General features: G+C 36.3%; 6 protein-coding genes across 6 annotated transcripts; 1 reads left to right on the plus strand and 5 right to left on the minus strand. All coding sequences in view use genetic code 12, as the record gives it.

Moving 5' to 3' along the window:
- Positions 1-3888: 3888 nt before the first annotated feature.
- Positions 3889-5841, minus strand: AEP3 (mitochondrial translation initiation protein; the record flags this gene model as incomplete). The annotated part of the gene is made up of 1 exon (XM_001525664.2): positions 3889-5841. One exon carries the CDS (start codon positions 5839-5841, stop codon positions 3889-3891), a length of 1953 nt encoding a protein of 650 aa, XP_001525714.2.
- Positions 5842-6807: 966 nt separating this feature from the next.
- MLH3 (DNA mismatch repair protein) lies at positions 6808-9018 on the minus strand (the record flags this gene model as incomplete). The annotated part of the gene is made up of 2 exons (XM_001525666.2): positions 6808-8870; positions 9012-9018. The coding sequence occupies 2 exons, from the start codon at positions 9016-9018 to the stop codon at positions 6808-6810; spliced, it is 2070 nt and encodes a 689-aa protein (XP_001525716.2).
- Positions 9019-10407: 1389 nt separating this feature from the next.
- Positions 10408-12351, plus strand: SSA1 (Hsp70 ATPase ssa1; the record flags this gene model as incomplete). The annotated part of the gene is made up of 1 exon (XM_001525667.2): positions 10408-12351. One exon carries the CDS (start codon positions 10408-10410, stop codon positions 12349-12351), a length of 1944 nt encoding a protein of 647 aa, XP_001525717.1.
- A 329-nt stretch (positions 12352-12680) lies between these two features.
- PVL30_003127 (uncharacterized protein) lies at positions 12681-14719 on the minus strand (the record flags this gene model as incomplete). The annotated part of the gene is made up of 2 exons (XM_001525668.2): positions 12681-14556; positions 14712-14719. The coding sequence occupies 2 exons, from the start codon at positions 14717-14719 to the stop codon at positions 12681-12683; spliced, it is 1884 nt and encodes a 627-aa protein (XP_001525718.2).
- A 1463-nt stretch (positions 14720-16182) lies between these two features.
- On the minus strand, positions 16183-16577 carry hsp10 (mitochondrial heat shock protein Hsp10; the record flags this gene model as incomplete). The annotated part of the gene is made up of 2 exons (XM_061119441.1): positions 16183-16494; positions 16575-16577. 2 exons carry the CDS (start codon positions 16575-16577, stop codon positions 16183-16185), a joined length of 315 nt encoding a protein of 104 aa, XP_060975424.1.
- Positions 16578-16963: 386 nt separating this feature from the next.
- UTP10 (snoRNA-binding rRNA-processing protein utp10) lies at positions 16964-22525 on the minus strand (the record flags this gene model as incomplete). The annotated part of the gene is made up of 1 exon (XM_001525672.2): positions 16964-22525. The coding sequence occupies one exon, from the start codon at positions 22523-22525 to the stop codon at positions 16964-16966; it is 5562 nt and encodes a 1853-aa protein (XP_001525722.2).
- Between the last annotated feature and the right edge of the window lie 506 nt (positions 22526-23031).

The following is a 23031-nucleotide window of genomic DNA, read 5'->3' on the forward strand; positions in this document are numbered from 1 at the left end:
AAATTTCACAAATTTCACAAATTTCAATCTTTTTGTTTGTTAATTCTATTTTTTATTTATTCTTGGTTCTTGTCACTTGGTATAACAAGGCAAGTACTAGATTGTCCATTTTCATACTTTGTTTCTTTTTTAAAAGTATCCATATTTGAATTGTGGTTATACCAAAAAGAGAAGGTAAAGTCAAAATTGAAAAAAAATAACAATAACAAAACAGATGCTCAGCTGACTGACATGTTTACACATGGAAAGAAGGGAAGTAATGAGAAGGAAAGGTTTGTTGTATGGATTACGCCGGCCTTGTCTTTGGGATAATACTAAAACCATGCATATCCGCTTTTCCACCTCCCTTTCTCACTCTCATTCTCTTTTGTGGTTGTTGTTGTTGATTTTCTTTTTTTTTGTATATATATATATACTACATATCTTTTGTTTACCTTCTGCGCAATCGACAATTGCTATATTCCTCAAAACAAAAAAAAAAAAAGATGCAATCGGGCCCTTCCTTTATCATGGATACCCAGTGAATGAGTATGGGATTATAGTTGTCTGTTTTTGGTATATAGTACAAAATATCGGAAAAAATGGAAAGTAATGTCAAAGTAGTAAACTTTTAAATATTTACCTTACACCCTTTTGTAAAACCTCTTTTTGCTTTCTGCTTCCAGAAAGTAGCTCGAAGGAACATATGGAGGGGCGTTGAGTTAAGGTTGAGTTGAAATTGCGCAAACAATTCTTCGTATCTTTGAATGAACAGCCCCCCCTCCCCACCCCACTAGCTCCACTAGCTCCACTCGCTCCACTCGCTCCAATTTCATCTGTCCACGGCGGAAGAGAAAGAATTGAAAATAAATAAAAAATTTAAAAATAAATAAAAATAAATAGAAGAAAAAGGAAAAATTTTACATAATAGAGTCATGTTTAACACTCCAAAGAGTTTTGACCACAACACCCATCATGAATCTTGAGGATTTCATTTCAGATGATTGTTCTTTTATTCTGTAAACACTGTTTATCACAATTTTACTTGTTTCTTTAATTTGTTCAATTTTAAAGTTTTTTTTTTTTTTCATCCTGTCAAAAATTATCTCCGATGGATATGAGTTAGAGAATAGCGATGGAGGGGTGGGATGAAAGTTACACAAAATAAGCAGGATTATTAATTTTTTTTTTTTTTTTGGTAATTCAAAAAAATTTCAAATGTGCTTTTAATGAATTTGAATCTTGCAAAAAAGACAAAAGAAAAAAAAAGAAAGTAACCATTCTTTCTATTCATCTTCTCGAAGTGCAATCTTTCTTCTGTTTAGAGTATGTGCCACGGACTTCATTACCCATCCTTTTGCACATTCTCGTGATTACTCACCTGCGAAATTGTAAAGTACAAAACTATGTATTAGCCAAGAAGTTTAAAGTACAACAAATCTCTTTGTTTTTGTTTTGTATTAATTTTTTCTTCGTATATTTTTAATTAGCAAACCTTCAGTTTCAAAAAGAAAAGGATAGCATTAAGCAACGATTGATTTTTGCACAACCGATTACACTAACAACATCCATAGTCAACTACTACCACTACTACAATAACAACAACAACAACTACAACGGTTAGGGGGTTCTACAAAATTATGTTGTCTCAGAATCCCATTTTTGTTTCTTTTTTTTTTTTTTTTTCAAGTCTCAAAATCAAAAAAGAAAAAAATAAAGCTAAAGCTAAAGAACATAGCCTAAGCCCTTGTTTATCTCCTTCTTCATATCCCCAGTCTTAGCTAAAGCAAGAGAGAACAAAAAAGAAATAATACAGTAGTATAGATAAGGAGATGGGATGCTGATGATCCATTACCTCCTAGTACAAAGAGAGCAAACATGGCAAAAGATCAATAAGTTGCTGCTGCTGCTACTGCTACTGCTACTAAAGCTAAAGTTGAGGCTGCTGCGATAGGCAAGCACGTTGCCGTTTTCGGTAAACACTGTTTTGCTTTTATTATCCACTATGCTTTTGGACAATAGAATATATATATTTTTTTTTTTTGGTTCCTTTAACAAATTATGCATAGATTTTGATTTTGATTTCAATTTTAAATTCAATTTTAAATTCAATTTTAAAAACATTCGGAATACAAAACAAAAAGATATACCGAGACTCAAGAAGTAAATACACCGAGCCATTCAGTTCAATAGGTCAACAAATAAGTGTGGAAACTGTTCTTTTTTTGTCTTTTCCTCCCGGATGTCTTTACTTCTTTTTTATTGAATTTTTAAAATACCGGATATGCTTTTGGATTCCAGTAGGTTCATATACACAAGGTGTTTATAAAAAGTTAATATGTGTCACAGTGCGACACACACTGGACGCTCTGTGCCCTCGTTTCCGCTAAGTGAATATTTGGAGAATATTGCACGACATGGGAAACTTGAAACTTCAAACGAGATGAGTTAATATAAAAATGAACGAGAAGTGGTAAAATTAACTTATCACGTTTATATAAAAATATCGGTTAAATACATAATTTAGACGGTCAACTACATTGAACACAAATCACTAGGTGAACGTGCAGAGTGTGTACTCTCACAAGTCTCCTTACTAGTGACTTTGTATGAGACAATTTACTCTCTCAACTTATGAGCATTGAGACCTTTATAGGTGCGATCATTGACAATTACACTTAGTTGGAATATAGCCTATCAAGTTACGAACTCAAACCGCTGGTATCGGTGAGCTACCAGCTCAAACCGATGCTCAGCAGTCGTACACTTGTTACTTGTGACAGTGCTATGCGACAATATGTAAACAAAAGGTAATCATATGCTTTGCATCCCAAAATTAGTGAATGAGGTATTTTATTTTGACCTGCTCTATTCACTCCAGTTTCTCCAGGTCATTTGGTTGTTTTCATTTTACTTTTCTACTCTTTCCAACTTCCGACTTTACCTATTTTGCTTTTTTTTTTCTGGGGATCTTAGTTTACATCTATTCTTGTTTGATATAACTGTAACTACGGTCATTACCAATACTTTAGTTGTAGTAGTAATAATGGTAATAGTGGTGGTGGTGGTAGTTGTTGTTGTACTTGTTGAGGATGGTGGCTAACCGCCTCAGCGGGTAAAGCTCTAGGCTCTACAGAGATTTCCCCGAGATACAAGAATAGAACAAGAGAGAAAGAACAAATGGAAAACGAGGAAGAAGAGGTTATGGATAGTCAATGTTGAAAAATTAGCCAAATCCCTACGGAGTGTGAATTACAGCTTTGTCGTGATAGTTGGTATTAGAGAAGACTAGGGTGAGTTGGGATTGGATAGTTCATTCTGAATTATTTATTATAGTAAGCGTTATTAGTAACAGGCAAAAAAAAAGCATACTCAGGAAATTTTGAATGACTTTTAAACAAAACAATGATAAAATTTACTTGTGTGGTTTAAACAGAAAAACTCGATAACCAAAGAGAAATTAAAAACTTATTTACTGTAAACAGAAATTTACCTTTTTATGTTGTCTTATTTCCCCTATCCCATTGGACTCATTCTTTATCTATTGTAGATATATGTACAAAAAAAAGGGTTGATATTATTTCGAATATATCACGTGATTGCTTTCAATCATGTGATAAGTCAATATAAGAGAATTATTGACTTTACTAGTATTAAAAACACTAATATTGTTCACAGTTTAGTTGAAAAAAAAATAAATAGGCCAAAACACCTTACTTTGGTTCATTATAATCTATTCATTACATTTATTCATTACATCTCTATCTTTTATATATAGTTTAAACCTCTCTCATCCACTTGCAAAAATGATACTCTCACATGTATATATATATATATATATATATATGTATACATATTAGAAGAAGCAACTAACTCAAGCTTCGTGCTTGTTTTTTTTCAACCACTTCATCACTCTTCCAACAATTTCCTTTTCAAAAGTTTTTGTTTTAAAAACTCTGATTCGTTGCTAGCATTCAACCTCGCTAATCTCTGCTTATCTCTTGATCTATTAAACCTAGCACGAATCCCATTCATCACATATTTGATTTCATTTTCAGGCAAAAAAGTGGTTTGATCTTCAACAAATTGACTCCATCTCAGATTCGTATTTGCCATTTTCAACTTCTGCCATTTTATCTGCTCCTCTAAAGTAAATTCTTGCCACGGCAATGGCAAGGGCAATGGCAAAGATTTACCAAGGTTACTATTGAGAAACTCAACTGTGGCTTGTAAACGCAATAGCCGGTTCCTTGTTTCACGTGCCAATATTTTGTAATTTTCAGGTATCATTTTAGAAACATTATCACAGGATAAAGATACCGAGTTCTTGGGAAGATTAAGGTACATTGTTGCATCATGGATCAAGCCTCTGATTAAAAATAATAAAGGTGGGATATTCCGTACATCTGTAAAGTCATCAATTGCACTCTGAATCATCATGGTATAGATTTTCAAAAGCCTTGGAGGAGCAATGTTTGAGTCTAAACTGCTTTTTAACAAGTACTTGCAATACTCTTCAAACATAAACTTTGACCTATATTTCAAAGTTTTATTCTTTTTCAACCCACTGAAATGAAACTTTAGCGCATAAACATAATCATCAAGTCCACGAGTACTGCTGTTAATGCTGTTGATGTTGATGCTCCTACTACTTAATTCAGGCTCTTGCCCATATCTTGATTTGTGCTCAATGAGTTTATGCCTCGTCAAATCATCATTTCTCCAATCTATAATCTTCAAGTCATGCTCAAGAAATTTAATAACTTTATCTGTAACTTGAGTAGTATCCATATAGTCATCTAAAACGCGCATCTGTAAACCCTTTGTGATGGGAATCTTCTCCTCTTTCACTATTTGCCAAAAACGCTCCTTGAGTCGTCGGTTGCGTATTGTATCATAGATAGTTGTCCAGGTGTTTAGATTCACATGTATACCCAAGGACTCCGCAAGTCTTAAATACTTGAGCACGAGCTGGAAAGTATTGGTGTTGGATCTGATTCGCGAGTGTTTAACACAAATCTTAAGCATAAGCTCAATTGTTTGGTAATTCAAGTGGTGCCCATCCTCATTCATAATCAAAACAAGGTCTCTAGCAAACAAACTCTGGTTCTTATCACAGCCAAAAAATTTAATCAAATAATTGAATGTTGTTGCAGAGCGAAACGGTTTAAGCTCATTATTGGTGATGCTATGCGTATTTAGTAGAATTTGAGGTATGATCCCTGACTGTAGACTCGATGAGTTTCTATAATGATGTTTAGTATGCGTCAAGTTGTAAATATACTCTTCAAAGTTTTCCTTGGTCAATGGGTTTGGCAACTGCGGAATCTCGTGGAAGTTGTCCATGCGTAGTCTTTGTCGTCTATTCATTTGTTCTGTTGCCAACAAATGCTCGAGATATATTTTGCTCTGTACGTTTTTCAAATGTGGCGGGGTTATTCGAATCAAGTATTTCATCATACTGTCAAAGTATGGTTTTTGTTCCTTAAACGAACTTAGTTGGTCATGTAGATTATTTGACGTCTGTCGCTTCCAATTCGATATTGCTGCATCTGCGTCGTAGGGTAGTCGATCATGAAAAGACTTAAGGCTCGATACACTAAGCGGTTGTAGATAATTTTGAAATAATGCACGCTGATAATGTTTTAAATCTAGTTGGTTGGTCATTTTCCTTTCTATTGGTGTAAAACTTGTTTCGCTGGATGTCGTCAGTCGAGGATGCTGTAGCAGCAGTTGCAGTGACACCGATGTAGGGTGTGATATTCTCTCATCTGAATACTTTACGTCGTTACATGTACTAATAGGTTCAGCAAACCTAATCGTGGGTCGACCTTTAGAAACTGCATTCTTGAGTTGAATCATATCATATCATGAGCTTCGTCAATAAGTTCGTGTTCAAGTTTTTGGGTCTTGTTCTTTAATTTTCTTTCCGTAAAAGTTTCAATTTCCAATTTTTTAAATTTGATCTTTTTTTTTTAATTTTAATTTTAATTTTTTTACTTTCTTTCTTTTCCCTCTTATTCCTTTTCCCTCTTTTTCCACTTTTTTTTCTCGCACTTCGAGATCGGGAACTTTTCATTTTTACTAAACAAAATGCCATCACAAAAATAAGACATACAAAGACGTTTCTTCCAATACATATTCATCGCCATCACTTTTTACACCTCCACATCCAGTGCCAACTGCAACCAACACCACTACCAACACCACTACCAACACCACTACCGCTGCATTAATAATGGCATCTCCACAAAGAGAAGGATTCAGTATCCCATCATCTATTTCACATGCTGCATTGGGACAAGTGACCAACAAATCGCTCGGTGTAAAGTACAACTGTGCGCAATGTGCTGCTTCATTTTCGTTGGGAAAGAATGATGCTATTAGATGTAAAGAGTGTGGTCACCGTGTTATTTACAAGGCCAGAACTAGAAGAATGGTGCAATTTGAAGCTAGGTAATAAATATGGAGAAAAATCTGAGTTGAATGAGAAATGGTATATGAAGAACGAAAGGCATATAAAGAAGATAGGATGACGGGATAGCTTGATACGAGTTAAGGTCTTGCTGTTGCATACTTACAGGCTATGAAAGCTTTTTTAAACTCAAAAGCATCTTGATAGTGTAGCTATACCCGTTCTTTATGTAATGAATATAGATATTTTGACTTTTTTTTTTTCATAATTTTTATTTATTAAAAAGAGGACTTTTAACAAATGAGAGTGTAGAGACGAAACTTGACAGAACAAAATGAAACTAGAGAAAAGATAATCGAAATGATAGAAAATGAAACAAAACTCTAGTTAAAAATCCATTTCTCTCATTTTACCTATTTCAGTACAAACCTTGCTAGTGGCACCACTGAGGGTCGTCCATGTGCACATTGGAATGGAAGTTTGCACCGACTCAATTCTTGTATCAAGCTGGACATCTCAGTAAAAGTTAGGGGGTCGCCAAACATGATTGCTGAACGACAAGCCTTCGAATTGAGGAGGTCTATAATGGCTCGTGGTATATTGTGCGAAATTGCAAACCAATCTTCATCTTTAATGTTGAAATACTGATTCTTGACCTTGTTATTTACATCAAAACTGTGTTGTAAGAGCATATCCTTCATATACTTTGTATTGTTGCCTACTTTTGTAATGAGAACTTTTGGCAATTTTGTCACTGCTAGTTTAATTTGATCAATGATGATGTATTCAATTCCAAATAATTGGAAATTGGAAGCATATTGGTGGAGATATTGTAATTCATGTGGATGTAGGTCAATTATTAATGGTTGGCAAAGTCTCAACCCTGGATTTGCAGACATTTCATCGACAAACTCTTTGATTAATTTTTCAATTTTAACCCGTTCGTCGCTCGCGTGTTGATCAAGAACAACTAATTGTGGTGCTGTTGGTGTTGGTGGTGGCGTTGGTGACTGTTGCACCTCTAGCTGATGCTGCAGGGGGTTATTGAAAAGCATTAGTAGAATAAATTTGTTATCTATTTGTCTGATGATTCTGCAATTATTCGGAGAAAGGTGCAAACGCCCAAAATTGATCTCATCTTCATTATAATCAGGGTTGTAATTGTAGTTATAGTTGTAGTTGTGGCCAACAGTAAGATAATTTGGAGAACAAAGCAGGGGTTGAATCATAGTCAGTATTAAAGTCAGGCCTTGTGGTTGAAAATGTCTTCCTTTAAAGATTCTATTCATCATATTACTTCTAGTCAAATTCTTTTCCCTTGATTTGTCATGAATCTTTTCGGGACTCGGCAGTAATTTTAGATACTCGCTTTTTATTTGACCTTCATTGGTTTTTTCATTTGCATTTACAAATGTTTTGAAAATCTTGCCAATGATATCTACGATAAACATCCATGAATGTGAATCTTCTTTGATCTCAGCAAGGTCATTGCTTTTCACTTGTATTAAGAAACATGGAAACTTGCGTATCAGTTTGCCAGTGGACTTTGTAATTGAGTTGGTGGTGACATTGTTATTACTGGTGCTAATATTGTTAAAACCAAATCCCGATTTGATGAATATTTCATTAAACTGTGCTGAAATATTCCTTGATTGAGCCATAAGTTTGTTATTGACAAATATATATTGATGAGTTTTGGAGTTGACTGGTTCTAGTCCAATAATTCCAGTAAATTCAAAAGATTTATATCTTGCTTTGATATTTTGCCAAGTAATTTGCAAACCAAAAAGGCTTTGCAATAACGTTTGTCCGTAATCATCATGCTTCGATGTAAGCTTAAATACTTGTTCAAATTGAGGTGCGTGACTATCTTTAATGCTAAATTCTAGATGTACTCCCAGGTTAAACAATAGCAATTTCAAGAAAACTAGCTTGATGCTATTAACAATCTTGTGTACGGCCATTGCATGAATCTGTTTACGTCGAACTGGGAAATTGTAAAAGATGTTCTCTACACGGTAGACTGAGCCCTGAGTAACAGTTTCGATTTCACAAAACTGTTTATAGGGCAGCGTCTGCATCAGCATCAGCGTCAGCGTCTGCATCAGCTTTTGCACTTGCATTTGCAGATTATCAGTGTTGTGTATTGTTACCGAGCCATCTTGAAAATTACTCTCCATTTTAAAAATGCTTTGAGCAGTTTTGTACTTGGACACAATTGAAAATTGTGAAACTGCCCCGATATAACCAATCAGTGAACTACTATAAGCTTTGGTGGCGAAAGGATCTGGCTTCGAAGCACAGCTCAAGAGTTTCTCCAACTCTTTGCAAGTATAGCCATCGCCATCATCTTGTAGGTGGATACTTAATGAGTCTGAGTAAACTTTAACAGTAATAGTTTTTGGATTGCGTTGCAAACTGTCGTTTAGTAGATGTTCAAGTATGGAGTCAATAGTGTTGAGACATAAATGCGAAACTATCTGATTGATAACGTCGTCATTGAGCCTTTCTAGCCTAGCCATGCCATGCCATTTACCATAAGTATTTTGTTTACAAGAGACGTTCTTGTTTCCCTAGGTCTTCCTCTCTCTTTGTGTGTGTGTGTCAATAAAAATACCATGCATAGAGAGATGAACTTTACTTGGGATATCAATGTCAAACATAAATTCTTTTGATCTGTGTATTCGCAGTGTCAAACGCCGCACATATTATTCTTTTAAAGTACTAGGATTCTCTACAAGTAACAATACTTATATAAATAGTAAAATAAGGATGTTTAAAATTATAAATCACGTGGCCTAGGTGATCTATGATAAAGTTTTTGCAACTGCTCTTTACCCATGAGTTATGAATTTGTATGTTGATTAAAGAAAACAGTTGTTGTTATTGGAAAAATTAAGACTTTCGAAACTTGCAATGAGTATTTGATTTTACTATCACGTGACTGTTTATTTGAGTATGTATTAGAACTTGCTCTTTTGAAATGGGATGGAACTTTTTCGAATGTTCTTTTTCATTTTTTTTATTATTTTTTTTTTTCTGTTAGTGACAAAGGCACAAATGAGATGCATCAAAATCTTTTGTTTTTGTGGATATTTTTCATATAGACACACCCTCTCCTTTCTCTCTCACCTCTCTATAGGTTTTGTGTAAGTAAATTTTAACAACGAAAACTAAAGAGAGACATGGGATGGTGCGTGCCACAGAAAGAAGAAGGTCCACCACAAAACCGGAGCAGAGCAACCAAAAAATGCCTCTGCCGCGACAATTTTTTTTTTTTCAGAGGTTCTTTCAGGTTCTCTTGGGTTCTCTTGAGTTCTTCAACCTTCTTTTTGTTTCGATTTTGTTAAATTTTGGGGGGTGGGGGTGAGGTGAAGTGAGGAGCTCGTTCGCTCGTTCGCTTGCTTTGATCATACACTTTTTTTTGTAAGCCAATATGATGTATACAAGTATGTACGAGATATTATAATTCCTTTTCCAATTAGTGTTCATAGGGAGTTTATGCGGACAGAGAGCAAACTACAACTTGTTCATCATCCACCCATATACCCAACCACTTACAGTTCACAAACTATGAAATCAATTGGCTTCTTCTTTTTTTTTTTAAAAAAAAATTATTATTCTATTTATTTTATTATTATTTTTTTTTTAAATTGATCTTCTATACTATTCCATTGGCGCTGATACTCAATAATAATTGTATGACGTGATAGCTGGGTACTTGTCTCTTACTAATTTGAAAAATTATATATAACCCCCCCTTTTTCTTCTCTCCATTCATCCTGTTCTCAAACCTCTCTCTTCCTCTTTTCTCTTTTTCTTTTAACCACTACTATACACATCTTCAATTGAATATAAGTTAATTTCCTTTACAGGCTAAAGATATAGAAATTAATCAAGTTTTAGTTGATCAATTGAGTATATAATAGACAACTTATAAATAATAAAAAAAAAAGCAAACACTTAATCAACCACCAAAACAGCACAAGCAATACAATTTACATATACACATAATGTCTAAAGCAGTCGGAATTGATTTAGGTACTACATACTCCTGTGTGGCACACTTTGCCAATGACAGAGTTGAAATCATTGCCAATGACCAAGGTAACAGAACAACTCCATCTTTTGTTGCCTTTACTGACACCGAGAGATTGATTGGTGATGCCGCTAAGAACCAAGCTGCTATGAACCCACAAAACACTGTTTTTGATGCTAAGCGTTTGATTGGTAGAAAGTTTAACGACCCTGAAGTGCAAAACGATGTTAAGCATTTCCCTTTTAAGGTTATCGACAAGGGCGGAAAGCCAAACATTGAAGTTGAATACAAGGGTGAGACCAAAGTGTTTACCCCAGAAGAAATCTCTTCAATGGTTTTGACCAAGATGAAGGAGACTGCTGAAGGTTTCTTGGGTACCAAGGTCAACGATGCAGTTGTCACCGTTCCAGCCTACTTTAACGACTCACAAAGACAAGCCACCAAGGATGCTGGTTTGATTGCTGGTTTGAATGTCTTGAGAATTATTAACGAGCCAACCGCTGCTGCTATTGCTTACGGTTTGGACAAGAAGGGAACTAAAGGTGAACACAATGTCTTGATCTTTGACTTGGGTGGTGGTACTTTTGATGTCTCCCTCTTGGCCATTGATGAAGGTATCTTTGAAGTCAAGGCCACTGCTGGTGACACTCACTTGGGTGGTGAAGATTTCGACAATAGATTGGTTAATTTTTTCATCCAAGAATTCAAGAGAAAGAACAAGAAGGATATCTCTGGTAACCAAAGAGCCTTGAGAAGATTGAGAACTGCTTGTGAAAGAGCAAAGAGAACCTTGTCCTCATCTGCACAAACCTCAATTGAAATTGATTCATTATACGAAGGTATTGACTTTTACACTTCAATCACCAGAGCCAGATTCGAAGAATTGTGTGCTGACTTGTTCAGATCCACTTTGGACCCAGTTGAAAAAGTTTTGAAGGATGCCAAGATTGACAAGTCTCAAGTTGAAGAAATTGTCCTTGTTGGTGGTTCTACAAGAATTCCAAAAGTCCAAAAGTTGGTTTCTGACTTTTTCAATGGAAAAGAATTGAACAAGTCCATCAACCCAGATGAAGCCGTTGCTTATGGTGCTGCTGTGCAGGCCGCTATCTTGACTGGTGACACCTCATCAAAGACCCAAGATATCTTGTTGTTAGATGTTGCTCCATTGTCATTGGGTATTGAGACCGCTGGTGGTATCATGACCAAGTTGATTCCAAGAAATGCAACTATTCCAACCAAAAAATCAGAAACTTTCTCTACTTATGCTGACAACCAACCAGGTGTCTTGATTCAAGTGTTTGAAGGTGAAAGAGCCCAAACCAAGGACAACAACTTGTTGGGTAAATTCGAATTATCAGGTATCCCACCAGCACCAAGAGGTGTTCCACAAATTGAAGTTACCTTTGACATTGATGCCAATGGTATCTTGAATGTCTCTGCTTTGGAGAAGGGTACTGGTAAGACACAAAAGATTACCATCACCAACGACAAGGGTAGATTGTCCAAGGAGGATATCGAGAGAATGGTTAATGAAGCTGAAAAGTATAAAGAAGATGACGAAAAAGAAGCTGCTAGAGTTCAAGCCAAGAACGGTTTGGAATCATATGCCTACTCTTTGAAGAACACCATCAGCGATGGTGAGTTGAAGGATAAGATTTCAGCCGACGACAAGGAGAAATTGACCAAGGCCATTGACGAAACCATCTCATGGTTGGACAACTCCTCGGCTGCTTCTACCGAAGAGTACTCTGACAAGCACAAGGAGTTGGAATCTGTTGCTAACCCAATCATTAGTTCCGCATACCAAGGTGCAGGTGGTGCTCCAGGTGGCGCAGGTGGTTTCCCAGGTGGAGCCCCAGGTGGAGGTGCAGCCCCAGGTGCTGAATCAAGCGGCCCAACCGTTGAAGAGGTTGATTAAATGCGAAGATGAAGAAACCAAGAAAATAATAACAACAACAACAACAACAACAAAAACAAAGAAATGAAAGCAAAAAGTCCTGGTTGATCCAGCATTGCATACTTTGTTGTTATCCTTTCCTCCGTTCCTTTTTTTTTTCTTTCTTTTCATATATACATATCATTTTACAAAATTAGCTTTATAGTATAGTTTTTTATATACATATTTTTTTAATTGTTTAAAATATCGATTCGTTTGTTTTTATATTCTTCCTTTGTTTCTTCGTTCCTTTTTTTTTCGTTGAAGGTTCCTATTAAAACTGGTAATTTATTTACTCTAGATTTTCTTGTTTACACTAAAGAGGAGATACTTGCAATTACTACACATCCAACCCAGTTGCAAATTAAGATCTTACCAATCTTCTCATCAAGCATCCAATTGTTTCTTGGTACTTGTACACACAAGATGGCCATATTCCAGAAAAAGCCAAGCACCATTAGCCATAGTGTAGCACTCAGTCTTATCTCCAATTCGCCACTTGTAGTACTGTCTCCTCCAAGTAAGATCCTATTCATACCCAAAGAACATAGAGCCAATAGTGGCCCTCCAAAACATGCAGAAAATGCCATATTGGGAAATCCCATTCGGGCAATAGTATAGTTGGTAGCCATGTCACCTACACAGTTACCCAATGCAAAAAGAGTAATACCTAATAAATCATCACTCAAGTTGTATATGGTTGAAATGGCATGTATGATCAAAACTATCTGAGATGCTATGGTGGATATCCAAGTAATTGAAAGGAGGAGTCCCAAAGCAGATGTAATGTAGTTGATGATATTCATGCGATTTAGAAGCGAATGCGAAGCCAATATAGTGTCAGAAGTAACATCAGGATAGACCTTTTCAACAGTTAGAAATGCTATGCTTCCAAGTATGACCAGAAAAAGAACTTTTGCAAAAAAGTTCATGTCCATATTTAAAACGACCAACGTAAACATCCCCAATGCCGCTTGAATGGAAAGCCGCATCTTGTCCATTTCATAATCAAACGAGCCCAAATTATTATCTCCGTCATTATTATCACCAACATCATTATTATCATTGGTGTACTCACCTGATTTAGCAAGATCATTCTGAATCATCGTATATGTTGCAAAATCTTGTATTGGTGTAGTGAGCTTTAAAAGGATCAGAATAGGAAGTTGTAGAACTATTTGCACCTGATGCAAGCGGCTCTCACAATCTTCAAAACTTTGACGCAGTGGAAATAAAGACCAGAATAAACACTTCCATTTGTTTGCATTACTCTTGGAATTGAAAAAATCATCTACCGAGGCGCCTTCCCTAGAAACCAGCACCTCATCATCTAATTGGATCCTACCACGAAGATTCGAGTGTAGTGATAAATTCTGCACGAGCCTCTTTAAACCATAGGTACCAATATTAGCACCCATAATTTGGTCTTCATTATCATCATTATTGATATCATAATCATTATCGTCATCATCATCAAGGCTATTTCCCCCCTGCGTAGAATCGTTGAACTCCTCAATAGTCACATCATCGATAGTTGGTAATCTCGAAGTGTGATCTAGGTATACATCATCTATTTCCTCTTCGACTCCTGGTTCAATCTCATTGTACTGTCCTCTTGACCTGCGGTCGCGTAATATGTTGTGAATCCTTGACTTTTGTCTTTTATGTGCATACAATGCAAATGCAACGAATGCCACATACACCAATACCAAAGCAACGCAAAACATGGATTCCAAGCTACCCCAGAAGATGGCCATTGTAATTATTACATAAACTGTTATGTACATAATAGTATCTCTAACGAATAGGTATTGAGGAACTCTGAACGGCTTTACAATTGCAATGCAACCAATAACACACGTGCTAATGAACAACGAGGCACCAAGCAACTCGGAGATGGCTAAATTGATCAGGCCCGATTTCATTGCTTCAAAAGTACCAAATATATCTGGTGCCCCATTTCCAAATGCAAGTATAGTTAGCCCAGCTAAGTTATCTGGCATTTTCAAGTGTGCCTTGGCAATCGTATGAAGATTGGGGCATAGGTATTCCAGTGCAGTATAGCCCAATGAAATAAAAAGCACAAGGAGGATGCATATAAGGGGCAATATTGCCAATAGGGAAAATGATTGGAAATGACAGTAGTATAAACTGTAGTAATTGATCAATGACCCTTCCTCACGAGTACTGCAATTGTCTCGTACAAATTGACATCGATCTGACTTTTGGATTTGGTGGATATTATTGCATGTAGGTTCTGAATGATTCGACAAACTCAACCTATTTATGGGGTTCAACACGTCAAATAACAATGGATGGATGACGGATGGATCTGCGGAAACATTGACATGATTTGATAGAACTGTGGAAAGTAGTGATAGCAGTAGAAACACATGTAGTTGCTTTATTTGTATCTTCACCATTTGTTTTTTCTTTTTAATTTTACTATTAATTATAATTTTAATAGTTTCTTTTTCTTTAAATTCTTTATAAGTTTTCTTTTGTCTTTTGTTCACTATTGTTGTTATAATTCAGATCTACTAGGACAATTCCTTCTCAATTTATTTTCAATGTAACTTTGAATTTACCTCTTTTTTTGAGTCGTTGCATATACAAGATAATTTGAATGAAGTATTTGTTTTGCGGAGACATATGAATCCTTTACATAAAAGGAAATGGCGTGCCAGTTTTGCCTACAAACACATATTGATAACAATTTCCTACTCTTCAACATCAGAGATGTATCAAGACAAAAGTGTTTACCTATCCGGTACATTATAGAAAGAGGTAAAACGAAAAAAAAATGAATGATAATAGTCTCAGTTTACGAAAAAATTTAAACACTGATTGTACCGTTTTAACCAGTCCTCTTGTGCAAAGACATGTCGAGCCTTTCTCGATTCCTACAGCTTCAGAATTGAATACATAAACCTTCCTTATATATATATATCCTCAAAGAAATGTACCGCTGATCATTGCACCACTCCCCATACGGACGCACGAAGGCAATTCCTTAGAGATGGAACATAAAAGTTCATCCAACAGATGGAGTGCTGCACCCAAGATCAATGGTTGTGATTTTATTCTCCAGTCCACCGCAGAAAATTCTCTTCCACAACTCCGAAAAGTAAGCAAAAGAGAAATTTTACAACAATATCCGTATTGGTCATGGGTCAAGAATGCCACAAATATGGATTCAACCTCGAAAGAATGCTTTGACGTCGTGGATGGCTGTGAATATTTGCGTTAAAGAAGAGAAAAAGGAGAAAAAGAAAAAAGAAAAGAAAAGAAAAGAAAAGAAAGAGAAGAAAGAGAGATGAAATTTGAGCTTTATTTTTTTTTTCAGTTTTATATTCTAAATTTTTTTCTCTCTTTTTTTTTTTCCCTGGACTTGTGAAGGTGTTGGGGGGGGGGGGGGTGGGGTGATGGTTTTGAGCTGTGTAGGTAGTTGCGCACGACCACCTTTTTACGGAGATTGAGAAAACAACTTTTGACATTAGTACAAACACAATTCGAGCTGATCAATGTTTTGATGAGCCATTACTCATTACCGTAAAGAGAAAGAAACAAAGACAAAAGAGGCTCCATCAGGTATTAGAAGATTTCAGTAGGTTACTAAGAAGCTGTATTACAAAAAAATTTAGTTTGATTGTGTTTAGTTCATACTCTCATCGATTTAACCTCTCTATTTACAAACTATTATAAGGCCCAAATAAATTTATAGTCACCACTTACAATACAACATGGCAAATGAGAACAAAAACCTAAAAAACCAAAAAAAATAATAACAAAAATCAATGCCTTGTAAGTTTTTTACTCTTCAATCTTGGCCAAGAGTTCCTTGTCGGTGTACAACAAGTACTCATCCTCACCAACTTTGATTGGGTTACCACCGAATGATGGCAACAAAACCTTGTCACCTGCGCGGACTGAAACTGGGATGACCTCGCCTGTGGTAGTGTTTGTCATACCTGGACCAACAGCAATAACAGTCGCCTGGTTCAATTTCTCTTGGTTCTTCTCTGGGATGTAGATACCAGTCGAGGTCTTGGTGGCTGGCTTCAATCTTTGGACCAAGACTCTGTCAAACAATGGCTTTAAAGCTTGTGCTGATTTCAAAAAGGACTGTAAGATAAAAAAGAAGAAAAAAACTGGTTAGTATATTGATTCATTTATTTCGTTTGAAATGACCTAGCGTGACATACCATTGTAAATGGATAAAACTATGATGAAGGGGAGATGGGGGGGGGGGGGGGCGAGGGGGAAAGTTGTGAGTTGTGATAGTATTTGGTTAGAAAAATGGAAAACTCAATAACAAGTTTATTTTTAAACTGTGGAGAGAAACCAGAATTTTTCATTTCCTCATGGAATTCTATCGAACTTATAATGCACGGGTTTTCAGAACTACTTGGGCAATTTACACGACCCGACCATATTTTTGTCAACAAAAGACGTAGAAGATTCCGAGATTATTCCAGAAGACTCGGAGTAACTAGAATAACTTTAATTGCAAAGAGCTACAAAAGCTACAAAAAATTACAAAATTATCTCAAAATTATTTCAAAATTATTCACGCTATATGCAACGACATATTCTAGCTCAAATACCTATCCAATGGTTCACCCAAAACCTTTTCTATAACTCTTACCAATCCTTCTCTGACCTCGATTTCTACTGCCTCGTCATCATCTTCCAACAATTCTGCAATATGTGGAACCAAGATTGGCAAGTAAGAAAGCCACTGCTCTCCCATTTTTTGGAAAATAGATTTTAAAGTGCGGATTGTCCAAATCTTTGTATTGGACAGGTTCTCGGTGTCATATGAAATAAATTTGACAAGTCCTTTTAATACAACCTCGCTGTGCTCCTTTGAGGAAATATCGGAAACAAAGTTTGTAATCGTCTTGACCAAGAATTTTCCAATAGACTCCTCGATATTTGAGAGTTGATCCAACAATGGCTGACAAATACTGTCGAATCTTCCTTGTTGAGACCAATACTCGTCTTGGTCAAATGTAAACGACAACGACAAAGAAATCAAGACAATTCTGCGTAAAGTTGTCGCATCCTTATTACCTTTATCCTCCTCACTGGCAAAGCTCTTCAAACATTCACTTGCAGCATCAACCAAATAGGAATAGTACGATGTAACTATACTCTTTAACAGTTCTTGCAATTTGTTGAAAAACCTGTAAAACGATAATAGTCTCGAAGTCTTGGCAACATCGTGGATGCTATTCTCACCATCAATGGCCCAACGCACCAAATTAGCAAATAACGGACGGAAACTTTTATCGTTGAGTTTCATGACATAGGCAATAGCACACGAATGGAAAGAACTTTCCATACGATGAATAGTGTTGATATCGAATGGGTGGTCCAGTTTCTCGGAATAATCTCTAAACTCAAATGCTTGAATAAGCCATTTCATAAACACCGTTGCTTCTGAAATTGCCTCACGCTTCTCAAGTTTGTTGATGGTTGATTCCATACTGTTCAAATACAAACCAAGGCTAGCTGGGTTTTTACTCTGGTAAAATTGTCTTTGAGTCCAAACACTACAAAGCGATTTGAACACTTGACCAATATTGACACGGTCAATGATCAAATTCATTATCGAAGATTTGATTTGTGATTCAGTAAGATCGCTGTTTAAAATAGTGAGGATGACGGAGTCCAATGTAGTGACCATAAAAGAAGGCATCTTCTTGATGTAGCAAGAAAGAAGCAACAATACGGATTCTTGAACAAGTTTTGAAGACTCATTTTGTTCATCTCTTCCAATTTTAGTAGCTGAAATGGAGCGTGTTGTTGTTGCTGTTGCTGTTGTTGTTGTTGTTTGTTCCCAAATTTTCAAAGTCGGAGGAATAATCTTTGGAAAGAGACCAAGCGTTTTGATTCCGAGAACATTGACTATACTGACGATAGCACTGATCGAAGCAATGACAATTTCTGACTCACTACTAAGCAATCCTGAGGATGTGGTGATTACACCCAACGATTTTATCAAAACAGATGAAAATTTGGCTGTTAAACCAGCATCGACTCCGAGTTTCGAAGTAATCACTGCAAACAAGTTCAAGTACGCTTGTTGAAGTTCCAAATCAACATTTCTTTCAATACCTTTCAAAAGAACAATAAATAATTTATCCAAGTCACTGAAATTCTCAACAACACTCTCCAGGGTCAAGCTGATTTCATTTTCAAACTTTCTTGCTGCAAGCACAGCATAGTTCCTTCCTACTTTAATTGCTGTGTTGTCGCCAAGTTTATCAACATCCAAGAATTCTGTAATCGACTCAACAAATTTAACTACTGGAAGCAAATCAACCAAACTTGTCAACATAACGAAAAGCTCTGCGCTAATCTCTGGATGAGGTTCGGTATTGGTGTAGATATCTAATTCTGACAATGCAAAGCTCGTCATATGTCTGATCTGAGGTAAAACTAAAGTGTCGTTTTCAGATGATTCTTTCAAGGCTATATCGATTCTGCTCTTGAGAGATGTAACATCAAAGTTGGCGGAGTCAAGTTCCAAAACAGAGTTGAGGTACTCGAGCAATGCATGCCTCTTTTTCAACAACTCTTCAGTAGTAGAGTTTACAACTGCCAAACCAAATATCGGTCTAGATCTCAATTGGTCATAGATTTTAGAGTTTTCTTCTAACTGATGACGAGGAAGTTCATTCAAAAGGTTGCTAAATTGATCAAGTCCATTAAGTTGCGTCTCGACTGCAAAAGCCTTCAAGTATGCAGTGACAAATGTTTCAATATCGCGCATCTCCAGTGCATTCTTTTGCATCTTTGCTTGGTAATATTGTTCTCCAAGCAAATAAATCAAAATATGCATCGAGTTGGATGGTTTCAAGGTTTTTGTCAATGCCACAAATAAGCGCACACGACGATGACTTGGGATGTGCTTAAAAGCAGCGGTAAAGCTTGCTAACAAGAACTCAATTTCCGTAGTAAATGAGCCCGAGTTAGTCGAGGCCAATGCGGGAATAACTCTAGCAACTGTTTTTTGCAATGCATCATTTGAAAATTCGTCATCTTGTCTAATTGTATGTGCACCCATAAATGTAAAGATTGGCATTACCGAATGCAAGATAATTTCGGGAGCCAATGTTGCCAACTCTGAAATCACCAAAAGTAACCTATTTTGCACTTGTGGCGAAGACGAGTTACGCAAAGAATTGACAATCAAATCAGCACGCACTGAGTTGGAGTCAAGCTGGTGCTTGTGATTGCTATTCTTCAACTCGGAAATACTCAATAACAAACAAGAAGCAAGCACTTCTTGTGCATAAAGTATAGGCAAGTTTCCATCATTACCCAAATAGTCCAAATCAGACAAGATCTTGAACAAAACCTTCAAGAGCTTGGGGTTGGCAATAGATGCTTTTCTTAAGTTGACTTCTAAAACTTCCAAGATTATAGAAAGTTTTCGCAAATGTTGCGAAGCCAAATTCGTCATATCCGATTTTGCCATTGCTTGCTTAGTTGAACTCGAAGATCTTCTGCGTCTCTTAACTACACCTTGCTCGGGCATTTGATCTCCAATCTTGACATTTTCGAGAATTTGAAGGAAAACAGCAGAGTCAAGTGGTAGAGATTGCAATGTTATCATTGGGTCGAACTCCACATAATCATCGCTGACTAGCAAGTCAACAAGCTTGCTTAGAATAATCACTTTGGATTCGACTGATGTGAGTTTTGGGAAAATGGAAGTAATTCGTTCATTGGCAACAAGTTGAAGAGAAGTATTAGAGTCCAAAGCTTGACACAACCAATGCGAAACAGAGTTGGAATCCTCAGCAGACAAGTGGTCTCCACCAACGAGCTGGACAAGAGACTTTTCAACAATGTTGTAATAATCAGCAAGTTTTGCCTCCTTTGCTTGCACCAACCATTCTTCTCTTTTAGCCAAGTATGGCTTAATGTCTGTATCCCAGAAGTAGGTACGTACTCCATTAACGCCCATTTCATTCAATTGTGATGCAATTGACCAAACCCTTTGTTTAATAACTATAGGAAAGCTTGGTTGTGCCCATTGATTCAAAATAAAAGTTTGGTAAAGAGAACCAAGGGTCTTTTTATCAAATTTGCCGTTAAATATCGACTTGAGCAAAGTTGCAATTTTACCTTCTTCGAGTCTCATTCCATCTAATGACCCAATAAATGCAAACAACTTGATGGCATCCTGAGGCGAGATCATTTTTTTCTCGGCACTGTTTGCATAAACCTCCGATTCAAAAAATAACAGAGTCTTTTGTTTCTTTTTATTTTCGTGAATTGCTTTGGTTATCTCTGAAACAAGTTGTACAAGTTGAGCGAATGCAGCTCTAATATGACTCGAGGGGTCATTAAATGCTATTAAAAGCAATGGCAAGACCAAGTAAAAGTCTGTCTTTCCATCAGCAGTATTCTTTATCATACGATGAATAGCTTTAATCGAATTGAGTCTCACTAATAATGGAACATCCAAAGATAATGCCACTCTTAACAAAAAAGTAATGCTCAAAGCAGGGTTCTGAAACACTTTGTGTGTAAAATGTAAGATTGCTGCACGTTGAGATTTGATATCAACTTTTGAGCAGAATCTAGTGAATGCAAAAGACAATTTGTAAAACTCTGGATTATACTTGGAGTCCAAGTATGTTGGAGCAGAAGCACCAAGCTTAGAGATATCAAATTTGGTGTTTTCGTCTCCATCTTCTTTATCGTCCTGTCTTTCATCAACAAATTTTGTATACTCAGTGTCATCGTCACGATCAACATTATCGCCAAACTCGTCCAACTTTTCATCTCCTGAGTGAGTTGCAAGTAATGAGCCTTCGAGGGTTAATTCAAGCTCTGATACAGTAAGTCTAAACGACTTGAGCATTTCATCGAATGTAGCTTGATCAAGCTTAATCAATTTTCTGACAATGTCCAATATTGTGTCTTTGTAATTAGTACTGTTATTATTGGATGTTACACCACCATTCAAATGTTGGGGTTTCAAACTAGAAAGAACAGTGTGCACGACAAACTTGAACATTCTCTTGTTGCCCTTCAACTCAATCATATTCAATAATTGCAAGGATGTTTCACTAGGGAAAATGCTTGAGAAATATATCGCTAAAAATTTGTCTTTTTTTGCTTGACTAATGTCTATGTGCTCAATGATATTTATCGGCAAAGATGGTGTTTTCGAAAGTGCTTCAGAAGTCGTTAATTCGGTAGTAGAAGTCCACAATTGTATTAAAAGAAAAACGGTTTGCTTTGCAAACTGTGCTTCCAATGCAATGTCATTGGCAAGCACAGCAAACGTCAAAGTGTTGAGCAATTCAATACTCAAAGGAGCTACTGCAGATAGCACAGCAAGTACAGAGTAAGCACCAAGCCTTAATGACGAGTTCTTAGAGGTAAGCATTAGGTCACTGCTTCTGAGCACTACTGGTATTAAAGTCTCATTCAAAGTGTTTTTGTTGCTTGCTGGCAAGAGCTGTATAGTTATGGAAAGATAAAATACCAACTGCTCTTTGTATGTTGTATTTCTCTTGATTTGTTCATCCAAAAATGATGAGTAGAAAGTAAATAAATGATTATCGTTGAAAAAAGCTCTAAAGCAAACTTGCAATGTTGGAGATCTTAGTTGGTCCTTTGCTGTTACAAGCCATTCAAATATTTGTGGAATGTTTTGCTTCGGGATGACGTTCAAGATCTTGACAAAGACTGGTTGCATGTAGTATGGCAAAGCTGTGAGAATCATATACTCCAGATTATGCATATTTGCCTGGAATCTTCTAACAAGCCATTCAGAGGCTCTGAGTGCTGCGGTAAAATTGTAGTAAGGTCCTAATAAAGTGAAAAATGCATTGATGTTTTGATCCAACTGGGTCACAACGTCTTCCGACTGTACATTTCTATCGAAATTAATCGAGTCATTAGCAAATAAGGAATTTTTAAACTTATTAAACCTGCTGTCAAGTTCGCAAAGCTCATCTAAGGCGTCGATGGCAACATCATAGATCTCATCATAGTCTTGCGAGGCGGCAACTTTAGGATCAAAAATTAAAGATCTAGAATGGATCTTTGACCTCTGCTGTCTATTCAATGCAATTGACGCAGACTTGTCGCTAATCGACTTTAACTGCGATGCTAAACTCGACATCCTTTTTTTTTGGTTTTTGGGTCTTGTTTAGGTGAGTGATGTGTAGTGTGGTGAAAGTACTAGTGAAATGAGTATTTGTGATGAAAAAGACAAAAATGAATAGGTTATGTCTGCTTTTCGATATAAAAGATGAGATGCGTGCTTATTAGGTAGGTTTTTTTTATTTTTTTTCCATTATTTTTATTTTTTTTTTTGCTCCCTCATCTTGTCTCTTGATGTTTTCTTTTGTCTTTTTCTTTTTCTTTTTCTTTTTTTCAATTTGGTTTTGTGTCAGCAACATCTCTGAACAAAATGATAAAGAAGAATATCAGTGAGTAGGTTTCTACATCTGCAAAAAAAAAATTATAACTAATAGATTATGGCACATATCAACATGTAGTTTAGAAACTTGTAATCTCTTTACTCTCCCTTGCACAACCCCTCCGTCCCTTCGTGTCCAACGATCCAAAAAAATACAAAATGTTCAAAACATAAAAGGCATTAATATCAATACAAGTCTATACAAC

The sequence above is a fragment of the Lodderomyces elongisporus genome, chromosome 3 (assembly GCF_030384665.1).
Source record: "Lodderomyces elongisporus chromosome 3, complete sequence".
In the NCBI taxonomy this organism is placed as follows: Eukaryota; Fungi; Ascomycota; class Pichiomycetes; order Serinales; family Debaryomycetaceae; genus Lodderomyces; species Lodderomyces elongisporus.